We start from the raw sequence: 23,556 nt of genomic DNA, 5'->3' as shown, positions 1-23,556 counted from the left end.
TTACAACACTGGAGTGAGACTAGCTTTCACATTGACATAAAATTTATGAAACGATTGTACTCGGCGAGGTTGACTTTGCTTCGGGCTGAATGTACATCCAAAATTAGAGCCTGCAGTCTGAGCACATCTGCCTGTATGGCCTGCAATACAAATTAATTTAAAGTAATTTAATATATTATATGTTTTCAGACTCCTTCCAATTGTCCACAATTTATGTCAAAAACTTACCTTCAAATAGATTCAATTGATTTTCGCATAATCAATCTACACACAACGACAAAGCAAAATCGGGCTTTTGGGGTGTTTCGTTAAGTTCCTAAAATAAAAAATAAAAATTAAATGTCACATTTCAACCATGTTGATGACAGTTCTGCTTTTATATATATATATATATATATATATACCCCACTTTTCAGTTATTTATTTGTAAAAAATGTTTGGAATCATGTATTTTCATGTGATTTTCGTTCCACTTCTCACATGTACACCACTTTGTATTGGTCTTTCACATGGAATTCCAATAAAATTGATTCATGTTTGTGGCTGTAATGTGACAAAATGTGGAAAAGTTCTAGGGGGCCGAATACTTTTGCAAGCCACTGTATATACACACACATACACACATATGTATAGAGTGTATGTCCTTTTTATAATATCCAGGTGATAATTCGAGTTGTGGTTGGACAGACAGAATCCCAATGACGATAAACTTACAGTAAGTAAGTTAGAATATTGCTATTGTCGCTGTACAGCTCATGTAGGATTGTGATGTGTTGTCATGATTTGAACAGCTTCTCCTTTTTTTAATTGGCATAAGGCACATTTTATGAAAACATTGTATGAAAGTATCCTGCATACTTTTCCAACTTTAGGATTATAAAACAAGCCATTTGCTCTCTGAGGCTGGACTGGCAGTTGCGGCCACCTGGACATTGTATCTTGTTCGCCAACTTCAGAACTGGGCGGAGCCAGAGGAAAGTACATGAATAGCTATCGTCTTAATATGTGCTCTGCTCTAGTTCATCCCAAAGGTGTTCTATCAGGTTGAGGTCAGGGCTCTGCAGGCCAGTCAAGTTCCTCCACACCAGACTCGCTCATCCAAGTCCTTATGGACCTTGCTTTGTGCAGTCATGTTGGAACAGGAAGGGGCCATCCCTTTGTTCCCACAAAACTGAGAGCAAGAAATTGTCCAAAATGGCTTAGAATGCTGCAGCATTAAGAGTTCCTTTCACTGGAACTAAGGGGTCAAGCCCAACCCCTGAAAAACAACCCCACACCATAATCCCCCCCTCCACCAAACTTTACATTTGGCACAATGCAGTCAGGCAAGTACCGTTTTCCTGGCAACCGCCAAACCCAGACTCTTCCATTAGATTATCAGAGAAGCATGTATCATCACTCCAGAGAACACATCGCCGTTGTTCGAGAGTCCATTGAGCTCCTGAGAGCGACACATTCATTCACAAATATTTGTAGAAGCAGTCTGCAGGCCTAGTGCTTCATTTTATACACCTGTGGCTATGGAAGTGATTGGAACACCTGAATTCAGTGATTTGGAGTGGTGTCCCAATACTTTTGGTGATATAGTGTACTTACGTATTACTATGTATACACCAGTTTACTATTATTATAATTTTTCTTAAGGTCTTTTCTGGGTCTCACTTTCTTCCATCTAATACTGCCAGTCTGGCAAATATCCGGTAATGATAGGAAGCACAACCTTCCTCAGTCATTATGAAATGAGCTGCGGTACAAAATTGCCAGATGCTGGTACAAAATTCATTTTAAATTAAAAACAGACACTTCAATAAGGTTTGAAATTGCCAAGCCTCTAACTTGCAATGAAATGCATCAATGAATAGTGCAAACAGCCAGGGGGAATTCTTATAGGCAGTATCATCTGCTGATCTACAAAGAAACTAACTGGTGTTTAATAAGAAATATGCATGTTTTTAAAAGAAGTAAAAATATGCTTTAACTGTGCAGTATTTGTTTGCTTTATACTGAGTTATATTTTACTGCAATGTGTAATTGTGTGATAGAGCAATATAAACATATGCATTGCTGCTTACATCATAAGAGAAGTGAACATCTGGACCATTCAACCAACTGTTAAAACCGTCCTTATACTGATATTCATAATACTGCACTCAATAACAATTGTACATTTATATGCAAGTGTGTCTCGTCATTTTGTCAGTCTTCAGTCAACTGAAGTACTCTAAGCATGAACATACAACATCTAATATATTTGGCTTCTGTTTACATATAGAGTTAAATTATATCCATCCTCAAATCAGTTTTAAAATCTCTCAGCACAGCAATTTATTGAGACATTACTATTGTTCCTATTGTAAGATTTAGATTTCTATATTGTTTGCCTGTTCCAGGCCTGTGCAGTCAGTTCTTCTCCGGCATGTACATAAGATATCCTTCCTCATCCTCCATGGAGGGGCCACAAGCTTCCGGTGCAGTCAGGTACACGTTGCCAGTGACTAGTTCCTTTTCACATTCTGGGTTCTTTTCATCAGCGTGACCCTGTTCTGCAACCTGCAGGCCCAGATTGATGTAGTGTGCCTCTTCGCTGGCCTCCAGGGGGGGCAGCTCTGACAGCAGCGCTCGGAGCTCCTCCCCCAGCTGAGTGAAGCATGGCCTCTGTGTGACGTCCTGCCTCCAGCAGCTCAGCATTACATTATAACTGGGGGGGGGCAGGTTGGGGAAATACAATTAAAACGCAAAAAGACGTACTCTCTACATCAGGGGAAGGCAAGCCTGACCCTGGAGTACAGTTACTCAGCTGGTTTTCTATCCTACGTGATGAGTTGTGCCCTTGAGAGGTAACGTGGGCTATCCCACGAAAACAAAATTTTGAGAAAATGAGCTCCAAAGTTGAATTTTTTTTAAAAAAAATCAGTGTGCCGATACCCTACAATTGATATATATCATAGGTAGCACAGACCTCGGTATATTTAAAAGATAGGTAGACCCTCAATAATTAATATTGGACACTAAACTCATTTTTGACTGACATGTGGGATAGTCCACTTCACCTCTCAAGGGCACCGTTACACTCTGACAGAGTGTGATTCATGAGACCAGGCAGGATGGAAAACTTGCTAGATACCCACATTCCAGGATCAGGGTTGTCTACCTCTGCTTTACATACTTCAGCATCATTTTAACAGCTCCTGGTCATGTTCGCATTTGAAGTGATGTACAGAGGATTCTGTGTCAATGCAAGTTAATCTCAATCAGAAGGCAGAAACTTTATGTCCATTTATGATTAATATCAAGAAGACAATACCAAACGTGAGCGAAGGTACCACTTATGTAATCTGACTGTAGAAACTATGAACATACTATAGGTGTAAACAAAAGAATAACAATTCAACTGATATATCATATAAAGTTTCCGTTCCGTGCATCATTTCCATAATTCACAGGTAGCGAGCTCACAGCTTGGGGTCACAGTCAGGAGGTTTGAGTCGTCGTCCAGATTCGAGCAGATCTAGGAGTTCATGGTTGTGGACTGCAGCATAAGGCATCTTCCCTCTAGTCACAATCTCCCACATGGTGACCCCAAAGGACCACTGTGACACAAGAGAGAGGGAGCACAGTAAAATGGGCACACATTCAGCATCAGCTACACCCTGCTTGGAAAAAGCTTCTGTCAATCTAACGGTAAATACAACGGAACCTTGGAACTCGAACGCCTCTTAATTTGACAAAGTCGGACATGAAACGGTTCTGTTGAATTTTTTTCCGACTTGCACCTCGACCGAAATGTTGGAACACGTTCCTGCTAAATCTTGTATGGGTCGAGACGCGTTCATCTCTACCGATTTGGACCTCAAACGGGTTGGCAAAAAAATCAGAACACAACAAAACAAACAGGCCTGCCAAAACCTGTTCACGTCGAGATGCATCTCTGATTGGCTGATGCAAAGGCAAACGGACCTACTGGGATGCTGATGCCTATAAATCACTCTGTCCCGCGGTATCTCTCCACCGAGTTCAACATGCAAAAGCTGAGTTGAGAATTTTTTGTGCTTTATCTGCAGTACTTTTAGTGATACAGTAATCATGACCCCTAAGAAAGTTTATAGTGATAGCAGCAAACCAAAGAGAAAAGTAGTGAGCATAACTGTAAACTTAAAAAGGAAGTTATAGCGAGACTTGAAGGTGGAGCACGTGTGTCTGCTCTCGCTTCAGAGATTGTCATTAATTTCATGTTTATTGCTTTTGTATGTGTGCTTTTTCATGTACGTATTAGTTTTATATTGATTGTTAATGCTTTTCATCATTAGCCAGGTAGGTATATAAGTTTGAATAGGCAATCATTTGGGGGTCTGGAAGAGATTAAATTAATTCACATTATTTCTTATGGGGAAATGCGACTTGGACCTCTACCAAATCGCAACTCGTCCGGCCTTCTGGAACAAATTTAGGTTGTGTTCCAAGGTACCACTGTATATGTTTATAAATCAATAATCCTGGGCACCAAACCCAGATTAGATTTTACTATACAACAAATGTCATTTAGACAGTAGGAGGCCTACAGGGAGCTTACCACATCACTCTTGATAGTGAAGATGTTGTCTGCGAGGCTCTCTATGGCCATCCACTTGATTGGCATACGTATGGCCTCTTTCTGCCTATAATAAGTGCTGCTGATTTTCTTGGACAGGCCAAAATCAGCCACACACACTCTTAAGTCATCCCCCAGCCTGCATGTGGAGCAGAGGAGAACAGTCGCTTTACTGAAAGTAGATACGGACTTACCATCTTATATGCAGAGTCGCACTGCAGTTTTCAAATTAATAACTGTTATAGCACTGCATCGGCACTAAAAATAAAAATAAATGAGAAACACATGGAACTTCTGATTTTATCGCAATGGAATTTCCAACAGAGGCTGAAATCATTTTTTTTGATATGGAGAGAAATCTGATGAAAAACATGCTTAGGTGATTTGGAATTATCAAATTGCTCATAAGTGTGGATGTGTGAATGAATGGTGTGTGAGTGTGCCCTGTGATTTGCTGGTGCCCCGTGCAGGGTGGTGCCCGTAGCCCCTGGGATAGGCTTCAGACCCCCTGCAACCCAGAATAGGGCCAAGTCATTACAGGAACTTAATTTGGTATCAATCCATCCGTCCATCCATTATCTGCATCTTATCCGGGGCTGCATTGTGGGGGAAGCAGTCTAAGCAGAGATGCCCAGACCTCCTCCATCTCTTCAGGGGGAATAGCAAGGTGTTCTCAGGTCAGTGAAAATACATAATCTCTCCAGTGCGTAAATAGTGATAGTTAGATCCTACTCTGAGTCTTCCAGCTTCACTTTCTCCAAAAAAGGCGTGTCAGTGGGATTCAGGAGGTCTTCAAAGTATTCCTTCCACCTCCTGATTATATCTCCATTTGAAGTCAACAGTTCTCCATCCCTGTTGTAAATGGTATGGGTAAAGCCCTGCTTCCAACTCCTGAGTTGCCTGATGGTTTTCCATGATCTCTTCGAGGCCGATCTAAAGTCCTTCTCTATGGCCTCACCAAACTCCTTCCACACCCGAGTTTTTGCTGCAGCAACTGCCAAAGCCGCATTTTGTCTGGCCTGTCGGTATCCGTCAGCTGCTTCAAGAGCCTGACAACCAAGCTGGGGAGACAGTTCCCAGTTTACTGCTGGTGTTCACCACTAGGTTCCGGTTCGCCACCACAACAGGCACCAACAACCGTATGGTCACAGCTCCACACATCCATTTCAGCAGTGGCCCAAGCTCAATGTCTCCAGCCTCCCTCAGGATGCAAGAGAAGTTGTGTTGGAGGTGTGAGTTGATGGTCTCCCAGACAGGGGTCTCTGTCACATGCTCCCAGCAAATCCTCACTATGCGTTTGGGTCTACCGGATTCATCCTGCATTCTGTCCCACTGTCTGGTCCAAGTCACCATCAGGTGGTGATCAGTTGACACAGTGTCCGAAACAGATATAACGAGATGATTACAAAATCAATCATCAAACTCTGGGGGCTCTGATGCCAGGTACACTTATGAGCACACTATTGTTTGAACATAGTGTTTGTTACAGACAGACTGTGTTTGGCATAGATGTCCAATAACTATTTGGGTTCAGTTTGGGCAGACTGCTTCTTCCAATAACACCTTTCCAGGTCTCACTGTGTTTACCCACATGAGTCTTAAAGTCCCACAGCAGAATGATGGAGTCCCCAGAAGGGGCAACTTCAAGCCCCACCTCCAAGGTCTCCAAGAAGACCGGATACTCTGAAATGGTATAATGTGCAAACACACAAACAACAGTCAGAGCCCAACCTCCAACTCAAAAATGAAGGCTCGGTTTGCTAACCCAAACCCTAATTTGGGGCCTTAGGCTAAAACAAAAGACTAATGGAAAGATGGAAATATGCTACTAAAGTATGCTAAACTGTCCTTTACTATCCTACAGGGGAGCAGACCTGTCATAAAAACACATGTTGATGCCTGAAAATTAATACTTTTTCTAACCCTAACCCTAGCCTCAGTTTGCTACCCCTAATATGTGGCCTTAAGGTGATACTACAGACTGTTGGCAAGTAGGAAATATGCTCCTAAAGTATGCTAAAATGTCGTTCCCTGTCCTATGGGGGAGCAAACCTGTCATAAACACACATAAGGTAAACTCCAATGTATTGGCACCAATCCTGGGGACTATAAGTAGACCCACACCTGCCGACACCAGCTCAGGCTCCTTTCCCATCCGAAAGGTTACGTTCCATGTTCCTAGATATACAGTAGATTTTGTCGCCAACAATTAGTCTGCAGAGGCCCCTGTCTTCAAATAGCACCCAATATAAATTGCACCTAACCTCCACAGTTCGCCCTGCAGGTCGTGGACCCACATTAGGCTGAACCCATGTTATCCCTTTGGGCTATGACCGGCCTACCCACGACAACTAGGTGCTCGTCTATAATCTTCCCCCCCAGATCTGGCTCCAAGTTGGGGTCCAGGTCTCCCCAGTCCAGGTGGGGTCACACAGTCCTTAATATCAATCATCATAGGAGTGTATGTGACTCACACTTAGTAATCCTCATGGGGGTGTTCTAAAGCACACTTTGCCTAGCCGCTCAAGTAGGACCAATTTGCCTTGGGACACCTTACCAGGGGCAATTGCCCTGATAACATAGCTCCTAGAATCATAAAGGCACATGATAAGGTGGGGATTCATGGAGGGTAATCATGATCATACTATAGATATAGATATATAATCCATCCATCCATTTTCTGAAACTCCTTGTCCTATACAGGGTCGCAGGTGGTCCAGAGCCTATCCCGAAGGCTATAGGTGCAAGGCAGGGAAGAAGTCTGGATGAGGCACCAACCCATCGCAGGACACACTTACACACATAGATATCTAATATTATTGATGTCTATTTTATCGTCTTGTTCTATTTTTTTGTTGTATTTATTTGTTTTTTTTATTTGTTTTTATATTGTTTTTTCATATCAGGGTTTTAGCGTTTTCAGTACAATCCAGGGATCTGGTGGAAGCAATTGATAAAACTTGAAACTGGAGTAAAGGGGAAAAAACAGTTTTCTGGTGATAGAGCACCACCTGCTGGACTCACATGCAATTGCGTGCAGCCAGATCCCTGTGCAGGAAGCCGTGAAAACTAAGGTACTCCATCCCAGCAGCGATGTCAACCATGAAGCGCAGGAGACTCTGGTAGGGCACAAACTGAGACACAAGAAGCCTGTTTAGGCTACAGATTTCTCTGAATTATAACATAATCCTCCTATTCTGAAGGAAAAAATCCCATTATGACTAAACATGGCTAATTATGTAAAGCAAAGTAGTAAAACATAATTCCAGAAGGAAGCTCACACAGATGGCTTAAAAATCTTCCGCCAGATAAATATCATGAAGACGTTTTATCCTTTTGTGGGCAGCGTAATTCAGGATTATTCAGATAATGACATCCCCCATGCAGAGGACAGCAGAGGTCACTCTTTTGAGAGCACAGGCAGAATTTAGCGAATGGCTAATGTATTTTTTTCTCCATTGATAAAACAGTAAATAATACAAATTTCAGGAAAAGCTGGTGTCTCACCCTTTGAAGTTCTAAACACAGAATTATGCAAATACATTCTGCGGCTCATGGTGGCTGATCTCATCACTGAGACCACTGCTTTGAAGCGGCAGATACATGTGTGGGTGAGACATTTAGAGTAGTGGTCCTCGTAAAGGCCACAAAGCCTCATAAGGTCACTGCCGAGATGGAAATTTAAATGAGCATGGGGGTGTGTGTGCGTGCGTTTCTGCGCACAAGAGGTGGATCACCATGGGAATGTCTCCATAGCGTGTGGCAATGAGGAAGCGTCGCAGGTCTCCGTGTTTCATAAAGGGGAGAATAACCATAGGCATGGGTACTGGGGAATCATCCTGTTGCTCCAGGGCAACCCCTGCAGGTAACACATGAGAACTGCAGCTGAAGTAGGAAAACAAGAACAGAACATAATTTACCGGAAAAAAACCTTCACTGACTGCATGCCAAGTGTATTTGACCTTTGTTTCATTTATCTCAATTGCAGAATAATTTCCTGTGGAAAAATGTGTCTCAAACAGGTCAAACTGTTCAGTGATGAATATGTCCTGAAAGAGGATCATACCCAGTAGCCCGACCACATTAGGGTGCTTGAAGTTCTTCATGAGCTCAGCTTCTTTCAGGAATGACTCTAGATCTTCCTTGCTATAAATGCCAACTAGAAACAAAAGGACAGAAGGATTCTTTGTTAAATGTTCCTCATGTTGGGTTTATTCCAGTCATGTGACCATTTAGAATTTCACTGCTATATGAATTATTATTCAGATAAACGGTTTTCCTTTTATCTTTATCCATCCATTTTCTATACCTGTTTATCCGCAACGTCACAGGGGTCCAGAGCCTATCCCAAAAGCTACAGTTGCAAGACATAATTTCCCTTTATATCCTAAATAAATACAGACATTAAGACACACACCTTTAGTCATCTTTACTGCAACTTTTATCTCAGGTTCCTGCTGTGGGTAGAACAGACCCTCATATACTGACCCAAACTCTCCTGCAAATGGACCAGAACAAAACACAAAAGTTCATACATATAAACATCTTGTTAATGAAAGATCTCAGAGAGGAATGGCCAAACCAACATCTTGGAACAACACTGGTGTGCAGAATAGCTTCTCTGAACACACAACTCATCTACACTTGATGTGATTCAGGAGGCAAATGCCGTCTGTGTATTTCCTCATGATTTATAACAAGTCTGTATTGCGTCTATGGTGATACAACAAGGAGAAAAATAGGCTCCTGGAATGTTTTGTCAATTTAAATACAGATGTGGATAATCTAATTTGTACTTTGCTTTTCATCAGCAGGTACTAGGAAATTGGTGAGGACTGAGGACAAAATGGATGGGGTCAAATACAGGTCCAATCTTGAAGAAAACCTGGTTCAATCTGCTAGGGAACTGAGACTGTGGTGGAGGTTCATCTTCCTGCAGGACAATGATCCTAAGCACACAGGTGCACTAGGTGGCTTGAAGGAATGTGAATAAGGAATATGACCTAGTTTGCCAAGAAGAATGGGCAAAATTTGCAGTCTCTAGATGTGCAAAGCTGGTAGGGATATAACCCGAAAACACTCGCACATAATAACTGCAGTGATAATAACTGTGTGCTCTTTGGTCTTAATTATTGTTGGTGTCACAATGACGATATTTTGCACCTTCAAAATGTTATGCATGTTGTGCTAATGAAATAGTACCAAGCCAAATAAAATCCATTATCATTTAAGGCTGTGGCATGACAAAACGTGGGAAAGACTCAGAGGGGTGAATACTTATGCAAGCCGCTATACTTTTTCCACATGACTATAAGTTAATCAGAAAATTCCGCTGAGTGTCTGCAGCAATAGGACTGAAGGAAACTAAAGGGCGACATGAACCGGGTATACAGGATTCTAACAGGTCAAAATGACACTTTACGCCTTTTGGACTAGCATATATAGCAGCATTTTTCATGTTCAGGGACCCCTATAATGCGCCAAGCCCCCTGAATCTGCCAGGGTATCCATGTCCTTGCGATGCCCCTGCTTACCGGTACCCAGCACCTTGCCCAGCACCAGAGAGCAACGATCCACCAACACCTCCCTGAGACCCATCAGGATGCGCTCCGTTTGCTCATCCTGCAGCTGGACTGTGGGCCGATGAGGGCAGCAGGAACAGAGCAGATGCAGGAGAGGAATGAGGAGAGAACAGAAGTGAGTATGGCAGTATGACGGAGAGAACAAATGCAGAAGGACTGAGGTCACCCAGAATATCATTACGGACATATTAAAAAAACAGTTTAATACAGCTAAATGGCACGAAGAATACAGCCTCTCCCCGGGAGACGACAGGGTTATGTTCCGACAAACTTATCGTAAGCTGAAAATATCGTAAGCTGAAAATATAAGCGAAAATATCGTAAACTGAAAATATCGTAAGGCAAAAATGCATTCTAATACAGTACACCTAACCTAAAAATCAAAACACAGACTAGTGAATAGCCTACCGTACACTTGCTTAGAACACATACTTTTGCCTACATTTGGGCAAAATCATTAACATAAAATGTAAGCTATATAAAAAAGTGTTGAATGATTCAAGTAATTTATTGAATAATGTACTGAAAGTGAAACCCATCATAGTCAAAACAATTTAATGCAAATCACTGTAACCCAGGGAGTGTCTGTGCTAATAAAGCAATTTCAATTTAGAAACTGATTTTATGTTACAAGACAAGGCTTCAAAATGCATGTCGTAAACACATGCTTCACTTGTAAGAACAGCACAAAAACATAAAAAAATAAGACTCACTGTTGGTTTGATGAGGACCTTGGTGATTTTGCTCTTGCCGGCGGTAAGTTGTTCCTGCTTGAATGGGCATCAGTTTCACCACCTGATCCTGATCTCTGTACATGACAGAGATAATAGCTCAGATAGACAAAGTGCAATGCTCGTCCGCCATGCACAAAGAGTTAACTGCGGGACAGGAGACATTTTTATTTTGATGGCGATATGTTGTGTCACTTAAAAAAGGTCGTAGATTCTGCAAAAGAGGGTTAATGAAGTATTTATTCCAAATCACATATTTCATTTGTAGCAGTCAAATTCAGTGATGTGGATATGTATGCCTGAGGACCAGCAGCAAAGACAACACAGGTAGCTTCTGCCCTACTGAAGAAAAATACCTACGGGTTTAGGTATAAAGGTATAAAGCCAAAATGGTATAAAGCAAAGAAGCAATTACCATTACTTTATATGAGAAAAATTATGAAAAATAGCGTTCCCAGACTGAACAAATAACCTACTAAATAATATCAAATAAGACATAAAGCCTAAAATAACACTAATATACAGTAAAAGCAGGAATTATATGATAAATACACAGGCCATCAAAGTAGAAATAATTTATGTTTAGTGTAGTTATGCTTGCCAGAATCTATACAGTCATGAGTAGATTCTATGAATTGTGTCATTAGGTGATTTCGTTGTTGCAAGAACATCATACAGTGTACAGTGTACACACACCTAGACGGTATTGTCTACTACACACCTAGGCTATATAGTCTAGCCTAAATAATGATAGTATAGTAAATATAAAAACCAGTAACAAAAAAAAAAGTAACGGTAGTTGTTTATTTTTAAGTATTATGTTTTTGCTATTATACAACTGGCAGCGCAGTAGGGTTATTTACACCTGCATCACCACAAACACACTATGACAGCTACGGCATCAGCAGGCGATCCATCATAGCTCCATCATCATCTTGTGGAACTACCACCGTATATGTGGTCCATGGTTGACCGAAATGTTATGCAGTACATTATCAATAATGAGGGAAGGCTCAGTTTATACCCATTCAAACAAAAATCACCTGTGCATCTTGTAACGGTGATATATGAAGCAAGCAGCTGCAGAAATGAGGGCTGTCAGTAACAGGGATCCGAGGAGCACGGCCCATAGGCCCCACGGGGAGAGAGGATTATCTTCCAGCGGCTGAGGACCTGGAGCGATTGTGACATCTGCTTTCCCTGTAACAATAAAAGCATCTGGTTCATTCGGTCAGGCAAAAATAATGTTTGACTTTTTGTTGGATGACCACAGATAATTATGTCGCATGAAGCTTTCCAATACAGAGATATGGAAGAAAAATAAAATCAAGAACCATTTTGGCTTTGAAGAAGAAATACACAGGGCCGACGTCAGAGTGGATCTACCGGGTTGGCATCTGACTATGGGGGGGGCACTATCGATCGTGAACTATAATCATATGAGCGACACTAGAGGTTGACAATTTTTCGTGACTCCCGTGGCTCACGTGGTTCCCAGCGATGTGAACGTTGGCTGCCATCAACACCAAAAAAATGCCCAGACAAGCGGTCAGTCATCACAACAGCCCCCTACACTGTCATGCAAACCCGAAGATCACAGGACTAATGAAGAGTAAACAAGCACCTTTCGTATGCATCCCTTGTGATGCGTAAAACGCAAACGCAGCGCAATGTTTCGTTCAGATTGAAGGCAGGAACAGCTAACCATTGATTAGGCTTCCCATGAGTGACACAGCCCAAACTCCATCAGGGTCTCAATATATATATATATTTGTAATTCCCAAGACTGCAACTTATTCACCAATTTCCCCTCTGTATTAAACTTTATAAGACTATATACCAATTGTTGAGAATTTCACCACATGCTGTCAGACTGCGAGACATAGGCCTATTCTCAATTAGGACGGTAGCGTCGACACGCTTTCTGGTGAAAGTGAAAATGATGTGCATAATGCGTTTACAAATTCATAATGTATAATAATATATTTTCAACATACAAATAACAGATTTTCAACAAACAAAATCTATTGCTACATTTGTCAATAGACATATGACTACATACAGTAAACACTGAAACGTACAAAATATTTTTCGCTGACACACCACTGTCTTTCACAGGTAAGGTTGTTGTTGTTGCTATCAGTTCCTTCGGTGGAGTCGGAGCTGACAGTTGAAGAAATTACATCATCCTGTCGACCTGCTGGAGGAGGCCTAGATGAACTTCCACCACTAAGCCACGTTCTTATATCCATTAATTTTCAGCCACAAATAACCATTACTGTTGAATGAATCGTTCTCTTGAATTACACACCCTTATGAAAAGAGGCTGCTCAGTTGAATGACTCGCTGCCCTAATGTGACCGCTGGCGATAGAAAATTCTATTTATCATATTTTCCGCGCGAAAGTCAAATGCTGCACCAAAGCAACAACCAATCAGCACCAACTAGCCTACATTCTTTCAAGTGAATTTATAATATGACAAAAAATATTTGAAACCGCTCTTTATTAATTTCGTGAATTTTTGCACATTTAATATCTGAAACATAATTAGATATAAAAAATGAATATTTTGGAGCCTGTCGTGGGGGGTGCTGGAGCGTGTGTGGGGGGGCGTGGCGACTCACTAGGGGGGGCAATGCCTTCGAATGCCCCACCTTGATGCCGACACTGGAAATACAATATAAATACAAAATACTGAGGCAAACTGGGAGCAGCGAAGAAGCATGAGGAGAGACAAACTCACACAAAGCTGCTCTTTAATTATAACCCCGAAAAAAAACCGCAGACAAGCAACAACACAGCGAGACGCAAACGCAGGGAGGTTACACAATCAGCAGGAAGGTTCCCACATAGAAGGATAATTACACAATGGCTAAAACACGTGAGGATCAAGTAAGGGCCAAGTAGAAACACGGGTAAGGGCAGACACTACAGTCGAGTGCACAGCACAACATGTATCTACATTAAGAAATACAATCAGGCTATATACACACACTCGCAAGCCCAGCCAGGGCATGCAGATGCCGTGGGTGCTACACTGTGAAATTTTATTAGGAATAATTATTGTCACCTGTGACGCCCGCTCCGTCCGCTCCTCGTGTGTGCCACGCCCCCTAATTACCCACGTGTGATTTCCTGATCATGCCCAGTGGTGTCTTGTTTCCTGCTGCCTTGTTTCACGTATTTAAGTTCCTGATTTGTACTAACCCGTGTCTGTCATTGATGTTAGTTGGCGTTCCATGTCTCCTGCTCCCGGTGTTCCTTTATTAAACCCCTTGTTTCGTCCCGAATCCTGCCTGCCTGCTTCCCCGCACGATCGCCGCTCTACCCGCGATCGTTGCCGAACACCCGTGACACCACCAAAGCACTCAAGGTAAACATCTAGTTAATGTCACAGCAAAATTCCAGTTTGAAAACTGTTACTCAAGACAGATATTTAAAAGCCATTTAGGTGATAACTTTTTAAAAAGGAAACATTTTATTCATCATTGGTCACAGGGAAAATTATTTGAAGACCTAACAGGACTAAAATCGGTACCTAGCTTCCAGAAAAAGCCACAGACTTCACTAAATGTTTTTTTGTAACAAATCATGTCATTTCCTTCCTGCTACACATGACCAAGCCAACAAGTTCCTCTGGAAAGTGCAGCAATATCACTTTTGTGTAAGTCCTGAATCTGAAATCTGATGCCTAGCATTGCCAGTGTTTCCATGCCCAGCACTGATGAAAGGAACCTATAGAATATTTTATGACCCCCCCCCCCCCCCGCCTGCCCCTGCCCCCCAGAACAAAAAATGCTACTCACATCTGTCAATTGTTATTGACTTGGTGGCACCTTGCAGCTGGAAGTTCACATTGACAGCATTCATTGCCTGGACATCCAGCCGGTAGTCATGGTGCGGCCGCACGCCTGTGATGTTGACGGCTGTGTCATGGAGTCGCTGGGAGTGTGGGGACAGATGCACAGCGCCCCCGCAGGCATCCCAAAGGCCCTGCGACTCCCCTTCCCTCTCCAAGCACGTTACACTGTACCAAACCTCCACTCGGCCACCCTGGTCTGCTGGCGGTTCCCAGCAAAGTCCAAGGGTAGTGCCATTCAGGTGACAGACTTTCAGGTTGGTGGGGGCTGAGGGGGGTTCTATTAAAACAAAGTGGCAGAGACCAAAAAAATACACTTTAGGACATTTATTACTTAGCAGTTGCTTTATTTTATTATAATTCTTTTATGCCTTGTTCAGCCAACCAAAGGATACGAACTGGTGACTCTTGTGGAAAGGCTCCCTAGGAGAGTGGCAGCTGTTATAGCTGGGGAGGGGGGGGTCCAACTCCATATTGATACCCATGGATTTAGGATGGGAAGCCATAAAATTTCCTGTAGGTGTGATGGCTAAGTGTCCCAATACTTTTGTCCATATGGTGTATGAAGAGCAGCACTCTTACTCGTGCAGCCCATGTCAGCAGGGTCACTGGCCACTCGGAAGTAGCCGTCCAGGCAGTTGCACTTCTCCGCTGCTGCTCGCACCACTATGCTGTTGGGTGGGCATGGCAGGCATTCTGCACTCCCATTCTCCGGCTTATAGTGTCCTGCCGTACATGCTGCATCAAAAGACGAAACATTTATGGGCCGACCGGAGGCACCGAGATGGAGAATTATGGATAACTGACATAACAGGGATAGATGTAACTGTCATAGCAGTGCAACTTGCAGTGTATTTTAACCTTTTACATACTTCTTTCACAGTATAAAAGTTAAAATGCAGTAATTTCTTGTCATGACACGTTTGTACTGCTACGACAAGAAGCTGCTGTGCGTATCGCTTTGTACGGCAAACGCATACGTGCGCGATAGTTATGTGCATCCCTATATATATATGGTATTCTTATGCTATAAGCAAATACAAGTTAGCAGTGCGAGAAAATGTGCCATGCCTACCTTCACAGAACTCTCCTGATTGCTGGTGGCCCACAGCACAGATACAGTGTCCATGGAGGGGCCCCCACTGCCCGTCAGCTTGGCATTCCCTCCGGGGGGGTGATGTCTCCACAGAACCCTGGATGCAGGCCCCTGTCACCAGCCCAGATTCTCCAGCCACTGCTGCAAAGTCCACACGGGCTTCAACAAAACCAGGACACTTCATAAAGTAAACCTGAACTGAGCCAAGGAAGAGGCAGGGGCCAGAGTAGGAAAAGCCCAGGTGGAAGCCAGTCCGGAATACCGTGCCGAGGTCCAGGCCCTGCCTCTGACTGATCTTCTTCTCTATTTCCTTTATTGTTTCATTGTCTTGGAAGGGCTGGGCAGCCTGGAGTTTGAGAATTTGTATTGAATATTCTCTGTTCTTGAAACTGCGTAAGGGGATATCTGATTGCACAAGATGCACATTCAATGGACTCGGGAAGGGACTTTCAACCTCCTGGGCAAACAACAAGTCGATAAAAAGGTGCTGGGCATCTCTTCTGGAGATCCACGTGCTCCAGAGTATTTTCTTCGTGGTTTTGTATGCAGAGTCGCAGGCTTGATAGACAGAATAACTAGTCTGGTGTCCAAATTGTAATTTAACCTCACTCCACTGTAATAAAAAATCAAAGAAAATCTTAAATAAAAACAAATATCACAACAACTACCCTTTAAAATGCACTTTATTTGATTGCTTATAAATCGGCACATTATTAGGCTGGATACAGACAATCTGATTCATGAGTCATTTAGAAAATAAGTGCACCTTGTGGCTTGTTTGTGAATCAACTTCCTAAGTGGTAATCATTTTAAACTGAATTTTAGGTGATGGTTGGTTGTATGGATGGATGGATGGATGGATGGGCTATTCATTTATAATGAATAGCACTGCAGTGAGGAGCTAGCTGTGCTTTGTATATTGTTAATAAAAACTGAAATAAAAGAGGCCTCATGGGGATACTCACTGACTTAAGAGGTGAAGACAACCATTTAAGTTCCACCTGCTCAATGGTATTGAACAGTTCTTCTATAAGGGGGAAGAAATTGTCAGTCAATACACAGAATATGATTTCCAGTCATTGCAAAAGTAAAACCTCTGACATTTCAATTGAACTCCATATGGCTAACAATCAACAGACTGTTGTAATAATCCATATATGTTCTTCCAATGTGGATATATCTGTGGATCTTAAAAACAGGACAAACATACAAACAAGACTAATTCAATTTATACAGCATTTTTAAGAAAAGGTATTACCAGCAAGGGGGTGCATTCTCCCATCAAGCATTTTCAAAAAAGTGCTTAAAAAATAATAATAATTCTACAAGGTCCGTGGAAGTGAAATATAAAATATAAGAGCTGTGTGTAAGTCAAAAATGATCTGCCTCCATACAAATAGTGAAAAGTTGGTCTGCATTAGTGATTTACGGTAAACGGCATTTATATTCCTCAGCTGTTAGTGTTTCTATTTGACATCATGCTACAGCTGTCACGGGTCGCGGGCAACGATCGCGAGCAGAGCGGCGATCGTGCGGGTAAGGAACAAGCTGACAAGCGGGATACGGGAAAACGGGGGTTTAATCGGGGAACGGGAAGCAGGAGACATGGAACGCCAACTAACATCAACTGACATTAATGACAGACAAAGCAAACTGGGGAGACCAGGACTTAAATACACGGAACCAGACAGCAGGAAACAAGACACGACTGGGCAGGATCAGGAAATCACACGTGGGTAATTAGGGGGCGTGGCACACAGGAGGAGCGGACGAGCCGGGCATGACAGAACCCCCCCCCAAAGGCGCGCTACACCGGGCGCGCCAAGGAAGGGGGCGACGGACGGGACGAGGCAGGACAGGACCTGGAAAACAAGAACAGAATTAACGCAGGACAGGGAACAGGACCGAGGTACAAAACAGAGCGAGGGACAAGACAAAAGACAAAACCTGACAGAGGGTCGGGAAGGCAGACAGGCAAACCAGGAAGGGAGACAGAAGGAACGGGCGGAACAAAGGGGCCAGGAGTGCAAGGCGGGTACACCGGGGCACAAGGAACAGAGACGGGAGGAACAAAGGAACGAGGAAAGACAGGAGGAGGAGCAAACAAAGGAGGGACCAGGGCAGGAGAGAAGGGAGAGAAGGCGGGGGAACAAAGGGGAGCCCGTGGGAGCCCCAGCGGGCGACGGGCGGCAGCCGGAGGGGACCGAGAAGGGGCAGAGGAGACAGGGCGAGGGACCCGCGGAGGGGCCAGGGAGGGAGCAGGAGGGAGCACCAGGGAAGGGGACGAGGGAGCTGGAAGGGGCCAGGGCGAAGGCACGGAGGAGGGGGGAGCCGCAGCAGGCGGCGACGTCCGGGGGAGGGCCGGAGGTAGGGGCCCCGCAGGCGACCGAGGAGCCGCCGTCGGGGAGCCCCCAGGCGACCGACCAGGACCCGGAGAGGGGAGCGAGGCAGGGCGACGAGGCACCGGAGAGGGACCCGCAGGCGACAGCCGACCCGGAGGGCCAGGACCCGCAGGCGCCAACCGAGCCCCAGCGCAGGCGAGGCAGGGCGAGCCAGGGGGCAGGGCGGGCGGGACCCCAGCCCTGCGTCTGTCCCCTCCCTTTACGGGACACAGACATGACCCCAGGTCGGGGTCGAGTTCGCCGGGGCAAGGGAGAAACTGTCACAGGGGGCGCCTCGGGAGCTGCTGCAGCGCGGTCAGGAACAGGAGCGCGGTCAGGAACAGGAGCGCGGTCAGGAACAGGAGCGCGGTCAGGAACAGCAGGTGGCTGCAGTGGGGGCGCCGGCCCGGGAGCTGCAGGTGGCTGCAGTGGGGGCGCCGGGACAGGAACACGGTCAGGAGCTGCAGGTGGCTGCAGTGGGGGCGCCGGCCCGGGAGCTGCAGGTGGCTGCAGTGGGGGCGCCTGGACAGGAACAGGAGCGCGGTCAGGAACAGGAGCTGGCTGCAGTGGGGGCGCCTGCCCGGGAGCTGCAGCAGGCGGCTGCAGAGGGGGCGCCTGCCCGGGAGCTGCAGCAGGCGGCTGCAGAGGGGGTGCCTCTGCAGGAACTGGAGCGCGGTCAGGAACTGGAACACGGTCAGGAACAGGAGCTGGCTGCAGAGGGGGCGCCTGCCCGGGAGCTGCAGCAGGCGGCTGCAGAGGGGGCGCCTGCCCGGGAGCTGCAGCAGGCGGCTGCAGAGGGGGCGCCTGCCCGGGAGCTGCAGCAGGCGGCTGCAGAGGGGGCGCCTCTGCAGGAACTGGAGCGCGGTCAGGAACAGGAGGTGGTTGCAGCGGGGGCGCCGGCCCGGGAGCTGCAGCGCGGTCAGGAACAGGAGGTGGCTGCAGTGGGGGCGCCTGCCCGGGAGCTGCAGGTTGCTGCAGTGGGGGCGCCTGCCCGGGAGCTGCAGGTTGCTGCAGTGGGGGCGCCTGCCCGGGAGCTGCAGGTTGCTGCAGTGGGGGCGCCTGCCCGGGAGCTGCAGGTTGCTGCAGTGGGGGCGCCTGCCCGGGAGCTGCAGCAGGCAGCGAAGGCGGCAGCGGCGAAGGCGGCAATGGCGGCTGCACGGGAGCGGGGTCCGCCGGCAATGGCGGCTGCACGGGAGCGGGGTCCGCCGGCAATGGCGGCTGCACGGGAGCGGGGTCCGCCGGCAATGGCGGCTGCACGGGAGCGGGGTCCGCGGGCGGCAGGAGCGGAGGGAGCTCCTCAGGCTCGGCTATGGCCTCTAGTCGCGGAGGCGGCTTAGCAGCGCTGAGGGCCTCCGTGTCGTCCTCCAGCTCACCAGCTGGGAAGGAGGCGGGGACGAGAGCGCACGCCCCTAGGACGATCGTCCGGGCGACCGTCCGCTTCTTCCTCCTTCTCCGCGTCACCGTCGGGGGGATAGGCTGCGCACTGTCTGAGAAAGCGGACCGCGGGAGGATGGTCCCCGGTTCTCGTAGCGCAACCCACCGCTCTTTACGGAACTCGGCCACCCGCTGGAAGTTATCGCGCACCTCCTCCGCGAGGTGCGCGTCCTTTTCCAGGGACAGCCGGTCCAGGATGTCCCAGCTCCGGCTGATGAGATCCCAGGCCGGGAGATCTTCCCGGATGCCGGGCTGGGCGATCCAAAATAGCAGCTGATCGACGTAACCGCGGTAGTCTTCCACAGTCACGGAAGCTGCTTTTCTTAGGTCTGTCATTCTGTCACGGGTCGCGGGCAACGATCGCGAGCAGAGCGGCGATCGTGCGGGTAAGGAACAAGCTGACAAGCGGGATACGGGAAAACGGGGGTTTAATCGGGGAACGGGAAGCAGGAGACATGGAACGCCAACTAACATCAACTGACATTAATGACAGACAAAGCAAACTGGGGAGACCAGGACTTAAATACACGGAACCAGACAGCAGGAAACAAGACACGACTGGGCAGGATCAGGAAATCACACGTGGGTAATTAGGGGGCGTGGCACACAGGAGGAGCGGACGAGCCGGGCATGACAACAGCCCTATCAGAACTGTATTCATTTCCCGCTAATATTAACCCAATTTTACTGCTTTTGCTGCTTCACCATAAAGTTAACTGTTTAAAGTAAAACTGGTGGGGGGTGTTCTGACTTTTATAGTTCGTAAGCAATTACGTTTTTGTCTGTAGCTACATTTGGCAATTAATCCTTTATAAATAAAGGTCCTGGACCGAATGAGTCCAGATCAAATACGGGTATCATAAACGGGTCCAAACCGGACCCGGGCAGGATGAGTTGCTTTATGAACGGGTCCAAACCGGATCCAAGCCGGATGAGGCGCTTAATGAGTGGATTCGGATCTGTGATCATTATCTGTTCCGGATCCGTTCCGCTGTGCAAGTGGACTCCGATCCGGGTCCGTTTTGCGGACCCGTTCCAAAGCCTATGCTACCTCTGGATCGGATCCGGTCCGGAGTCAATCATCTGGGGAGTATCATATATTTTTACTGGGATCATTCCTGTAACGGTTCGAGTGTTTATTTAGGAAATTTGATCTTTGCATTACATAATACATCTGTCGAGATGCATGTTATATATTTTATTAAAAGTTAACAAAACTTTATTTCATATATCGCAAGAATTGCGTATTTCCTATAGGTGTAGTCCGGAGTTCTGGATACGTACGTGTTTTATATACGTATGTTTGCTTATAAGTAAGATACAGTTTATACATATTAGGCAAATTATTCCTCTGCACGTTTTAACACATTGTATTTTTTAAAGAATTTTCTAACAGGAGTATATATACTGCATGAGTGAGACCACCTGCATGGCAATCTTAATTTCCTTTCATACCTACAACGCACACTTTTACACATCGCAAAATTATTAATGAATATAATGGGCTGGGAAACAATAAAATATGAAGTAAAAACGTCTCCATTACTAGATATTCAGGTGTTCATATAATTACATACCAAAATATGCGACTTGGATACTTGAGCATTGAATTTAATTGTGTATCTTAAATATAGCGAAGACAGTGCCAGATGTTACTGTATAATTTTATATTATAGAATTTTGGAAGAATAGCTGTAGGGACGAAATGAATACCACCTTACCTCTTATTGGAGTGGGTTCCGCACGGGCTACGCACCGGAATATCCAGAAGCATACTGAGACGAACAGTGGACCCACAAAGTTTCCAAATTCCCAAGGTTTCATCTTATAAGCAATCACAAAATCGTATTTAGAACTACTGAAACTCAGTTACATGTCAAAACAATTCATCTAACATTTTTCAGTTTTATTCCGCTTCAATGTAGTCCTACATTTCCCTAAGTTACCTAAGGTAGACCTAGTGAAATTAAGTTTATAAATAGCAGCAAAACGACTAAACTGAAATTACTAGTAATTCACGGTTAAGTACAGCTTTTTGATAGCACGGATTTCTTAAATGCGCCCCGTGTCTGGCTTTCTAAACTGACAAAAACTGCGAAGTAGCGAGTGACAAACCCCAAAAATTCAGGGAACTACACGTCACCTTGCAAACTCCAAACTTGCTTCTTGCTAAACCTAATGTTTTTCTCTTTTCTTTAAGAAGTGGCGGGGTGTCGAATTCTCATTTTTGGGAAAATGTATGATCGTCATAATATTTTAAAACCCATGTATTTGTCAATATTTCTTTCACTTCCTTTTCCCTGTTTGCTGACTGTGAGCCTCAGCAATCAGTTTCTGTTCTTTATTTTTTATTTAACATTTATTAGACAGCATAAACCATTTTCGGTAAAATTCAGGGTCACTGTGGTATGACTATTAGTTATGGGTTATCTGAAGCCAGTCATTAAGTAAAAAGACATACAGTATACGTCTGCAACTTTTCTGGGTAGATTAAATTAAACTTTACTGTCCTTGTACTTAGTACTGGTACAGAGACAATGAAATGCGGTTGCCTAACCAGGTACAAATAAAATGTATAAATACACTAGATGCAATACATTATTAATCAATTATCGTTAAATTATGAAAATATTTAAATGATGGTTCTGAAGTAGATGGTGGAAGTGTTATATTAAGAATCAGCCCCGACTGTAGGGAGCAGAATTAATATATTGATTAAGGGTAAAAACGGTGGAGTTAATCTATGGCTGTTAAAAAGTGTCTTCATGTTAGGTGACAACGTGGTATCCATATAAAAGTTGGATTATACCTCCATCCTCTGGTGTCCGCGTTATCCTTTTGTGACAAAGATATTACAGGTTCTGTGCAAACTATGCATGAGGCAGTCTGTAGCATAAGGTGCAGCCAGGAAGTAAAGTGAGACTGATTGTGCCAGGAGATATAAGAAGATTCATGATGGAAGGGCACGTGGATATTCCAGAAAACGTGTTTAGCAAGTTACTCAGGTATGTTAATTTACGTTTACGGAGACCTGTTTTTTATGTTTCAGAAACTGAGATTACAGGGAGGCTAGCCTCCCTAACCCTGATTTTGGTACCAGCGCACCATCACCCCCACAGGTGTTTCACTTTTTAAGACGCTAACTCAAAAAAAATGGATCAACTCAGGATGGGGGTCCAGCCCATCGCAGGGCACATTCACACACCGGTCACTCACACATGCACACCTACGGGAAATTTCGCAACTCCACTTAGCCTCAGCATGTTTTTGGACTGTGGGGGGAAACCGGAGTACCCAGAGGAAACCCCACGACGACATGGGGAGAACATGCAAGCTCCGCACACATGCGACCCAGGCGGAGACTCGAACCTGAGTCCCAGAGGTGTAAGGCAACAGTGCTAACCACTGCACCACCATGCCGCCCCTAGGGTAATAACAAAGACAGGTAAAAAGACAATCACGGGCATAAAGCAAAAAACCAAAACCGAATACAAGTTACAAAACACAGGAACTAGGAAACTGATACAAATGAAACACTAGGGAACAAAATCTACAAGAGAGGTGGTATTTGAACACCCAACAGAGAGGTTCAGTGACCAAACACTCAGTTCACTGCCATGCAGCAGGGGAAACACACTCATCATCAACGGGGACTGTGTGGAGAAGGTCTCAGAAGGTCTCAGATTTCCGCATCTTGGGAGTTACCATCAGGAAGGACCTGACCTGGGGAACACACACTGCTGAGCTAGTGAAGAAGGCCCAAAAAAGACCACTTCCTGAGAGTACCCAGGACGAACAACATCCCTGACAAACAGCTGGTGTCCATCTTCCACTGCACAGTAGAGAGCATCCTAGCCTATACAGTCTCTATGTATCATTCTCCA

General features: G+C 45.2%; 1 protein-coding gene across 3 annotated transcripts; it reads right to left on the bottom strand.

Moving 5' to 3' along the window:
• Positions 1-1,761: 1,761 nt before the first annotated feature.
• On the bottom strand, positions 1,762-22,571 carry si:ch73-40a2.1 (tyrosine-protein kinase receptor UFO). Of its 3 annotated transcripts, none has more exons than XM_049028375.1 (16): positions 22,482-22,567; positions 21,394-21,496; positions 16,823-16,884; positions 15,837-16,470; positions 15,344-15,499; positions 14,709-15,041; positions 11,945-12,101; positions 10,884-10,978; positions 10,123-10,221; positions 9,006-9,086; positions 8,655-8,747; positions 8,326-8,447; positions 7,613-7,722; positions 4,571-4,727; positions 3,457-3,590; positions 1,762-2,698 (listed from the first exon to the last, which is right to left on the bottom strand). In XM_049028375.1, the coding sequence occupies exons 1-16, from the start codon at positions 22,485-22,487 to the stop codon at positions 2,401-2,403; spliced, it is 2,640 nt and encodes an 879-aa protein (XP_048884332.1). In that variant the 5' UTR covers positions 22,488-22,567; the 3' UTR covers positions 1,762-2,400. The 3 variants fall into 3 exon arrangements, with proteins under 3 accessions (XP_048884332.1, XP_048884333.1, XP_048884335.1); XM_049028376.1 differs by lacking the exon at positions 22,482-22,567 and adding an exon at positions 21,816-21,936; XM_049028378.1 differs by lacking the exons at positions 15,837-16,470; positions 16,823-16,884 and having other exon boundaries at positions 22,482-22,571.
• Between the last annotated feature and the right edge of the window lie 985 nt (positions 22,572-23,556).

This window comes from Brienomyrus brachyistius, chromosome 10 (assembly GCF_023856365.1).
Source record: "Brienomyrus brachyistius isolate T26 chromosome 10, BBRACH_0.4, whole genome shotgun sequence".
NCBI lineage: Eukaryota > Metazoa > Chordata > Actinopteri > Osteoglossiformes > Mormyridae > Brienomyrus > Brienomyrus brachyistius.
This window is presented reverse-complemented; position numbering and strand designations above follow the sequence as displayed.

What these genes read in the sequence shown, in the direction of transcription:
- si:ch73-40a2.1 (XM_049028375.1), bottom strand. An exon ending in ATCAGGAGAGTTCTGTGAAG is followed by an intron (nt 15,500 to 15,836) that starts GTAGGCATGGCA and finishes CTTTTGATGCAG; the next exon opens with CATGTACGGCAGGACACTAT. An exon ending in GTCAATAACAATTGACAGAT is followed by an intron (nt 12,102 to 14,708) that starts GTGAGTAGCATT and finishes TTATTGTTACAG; the next exon opens with GGAAAGCAGATGTCACAATC.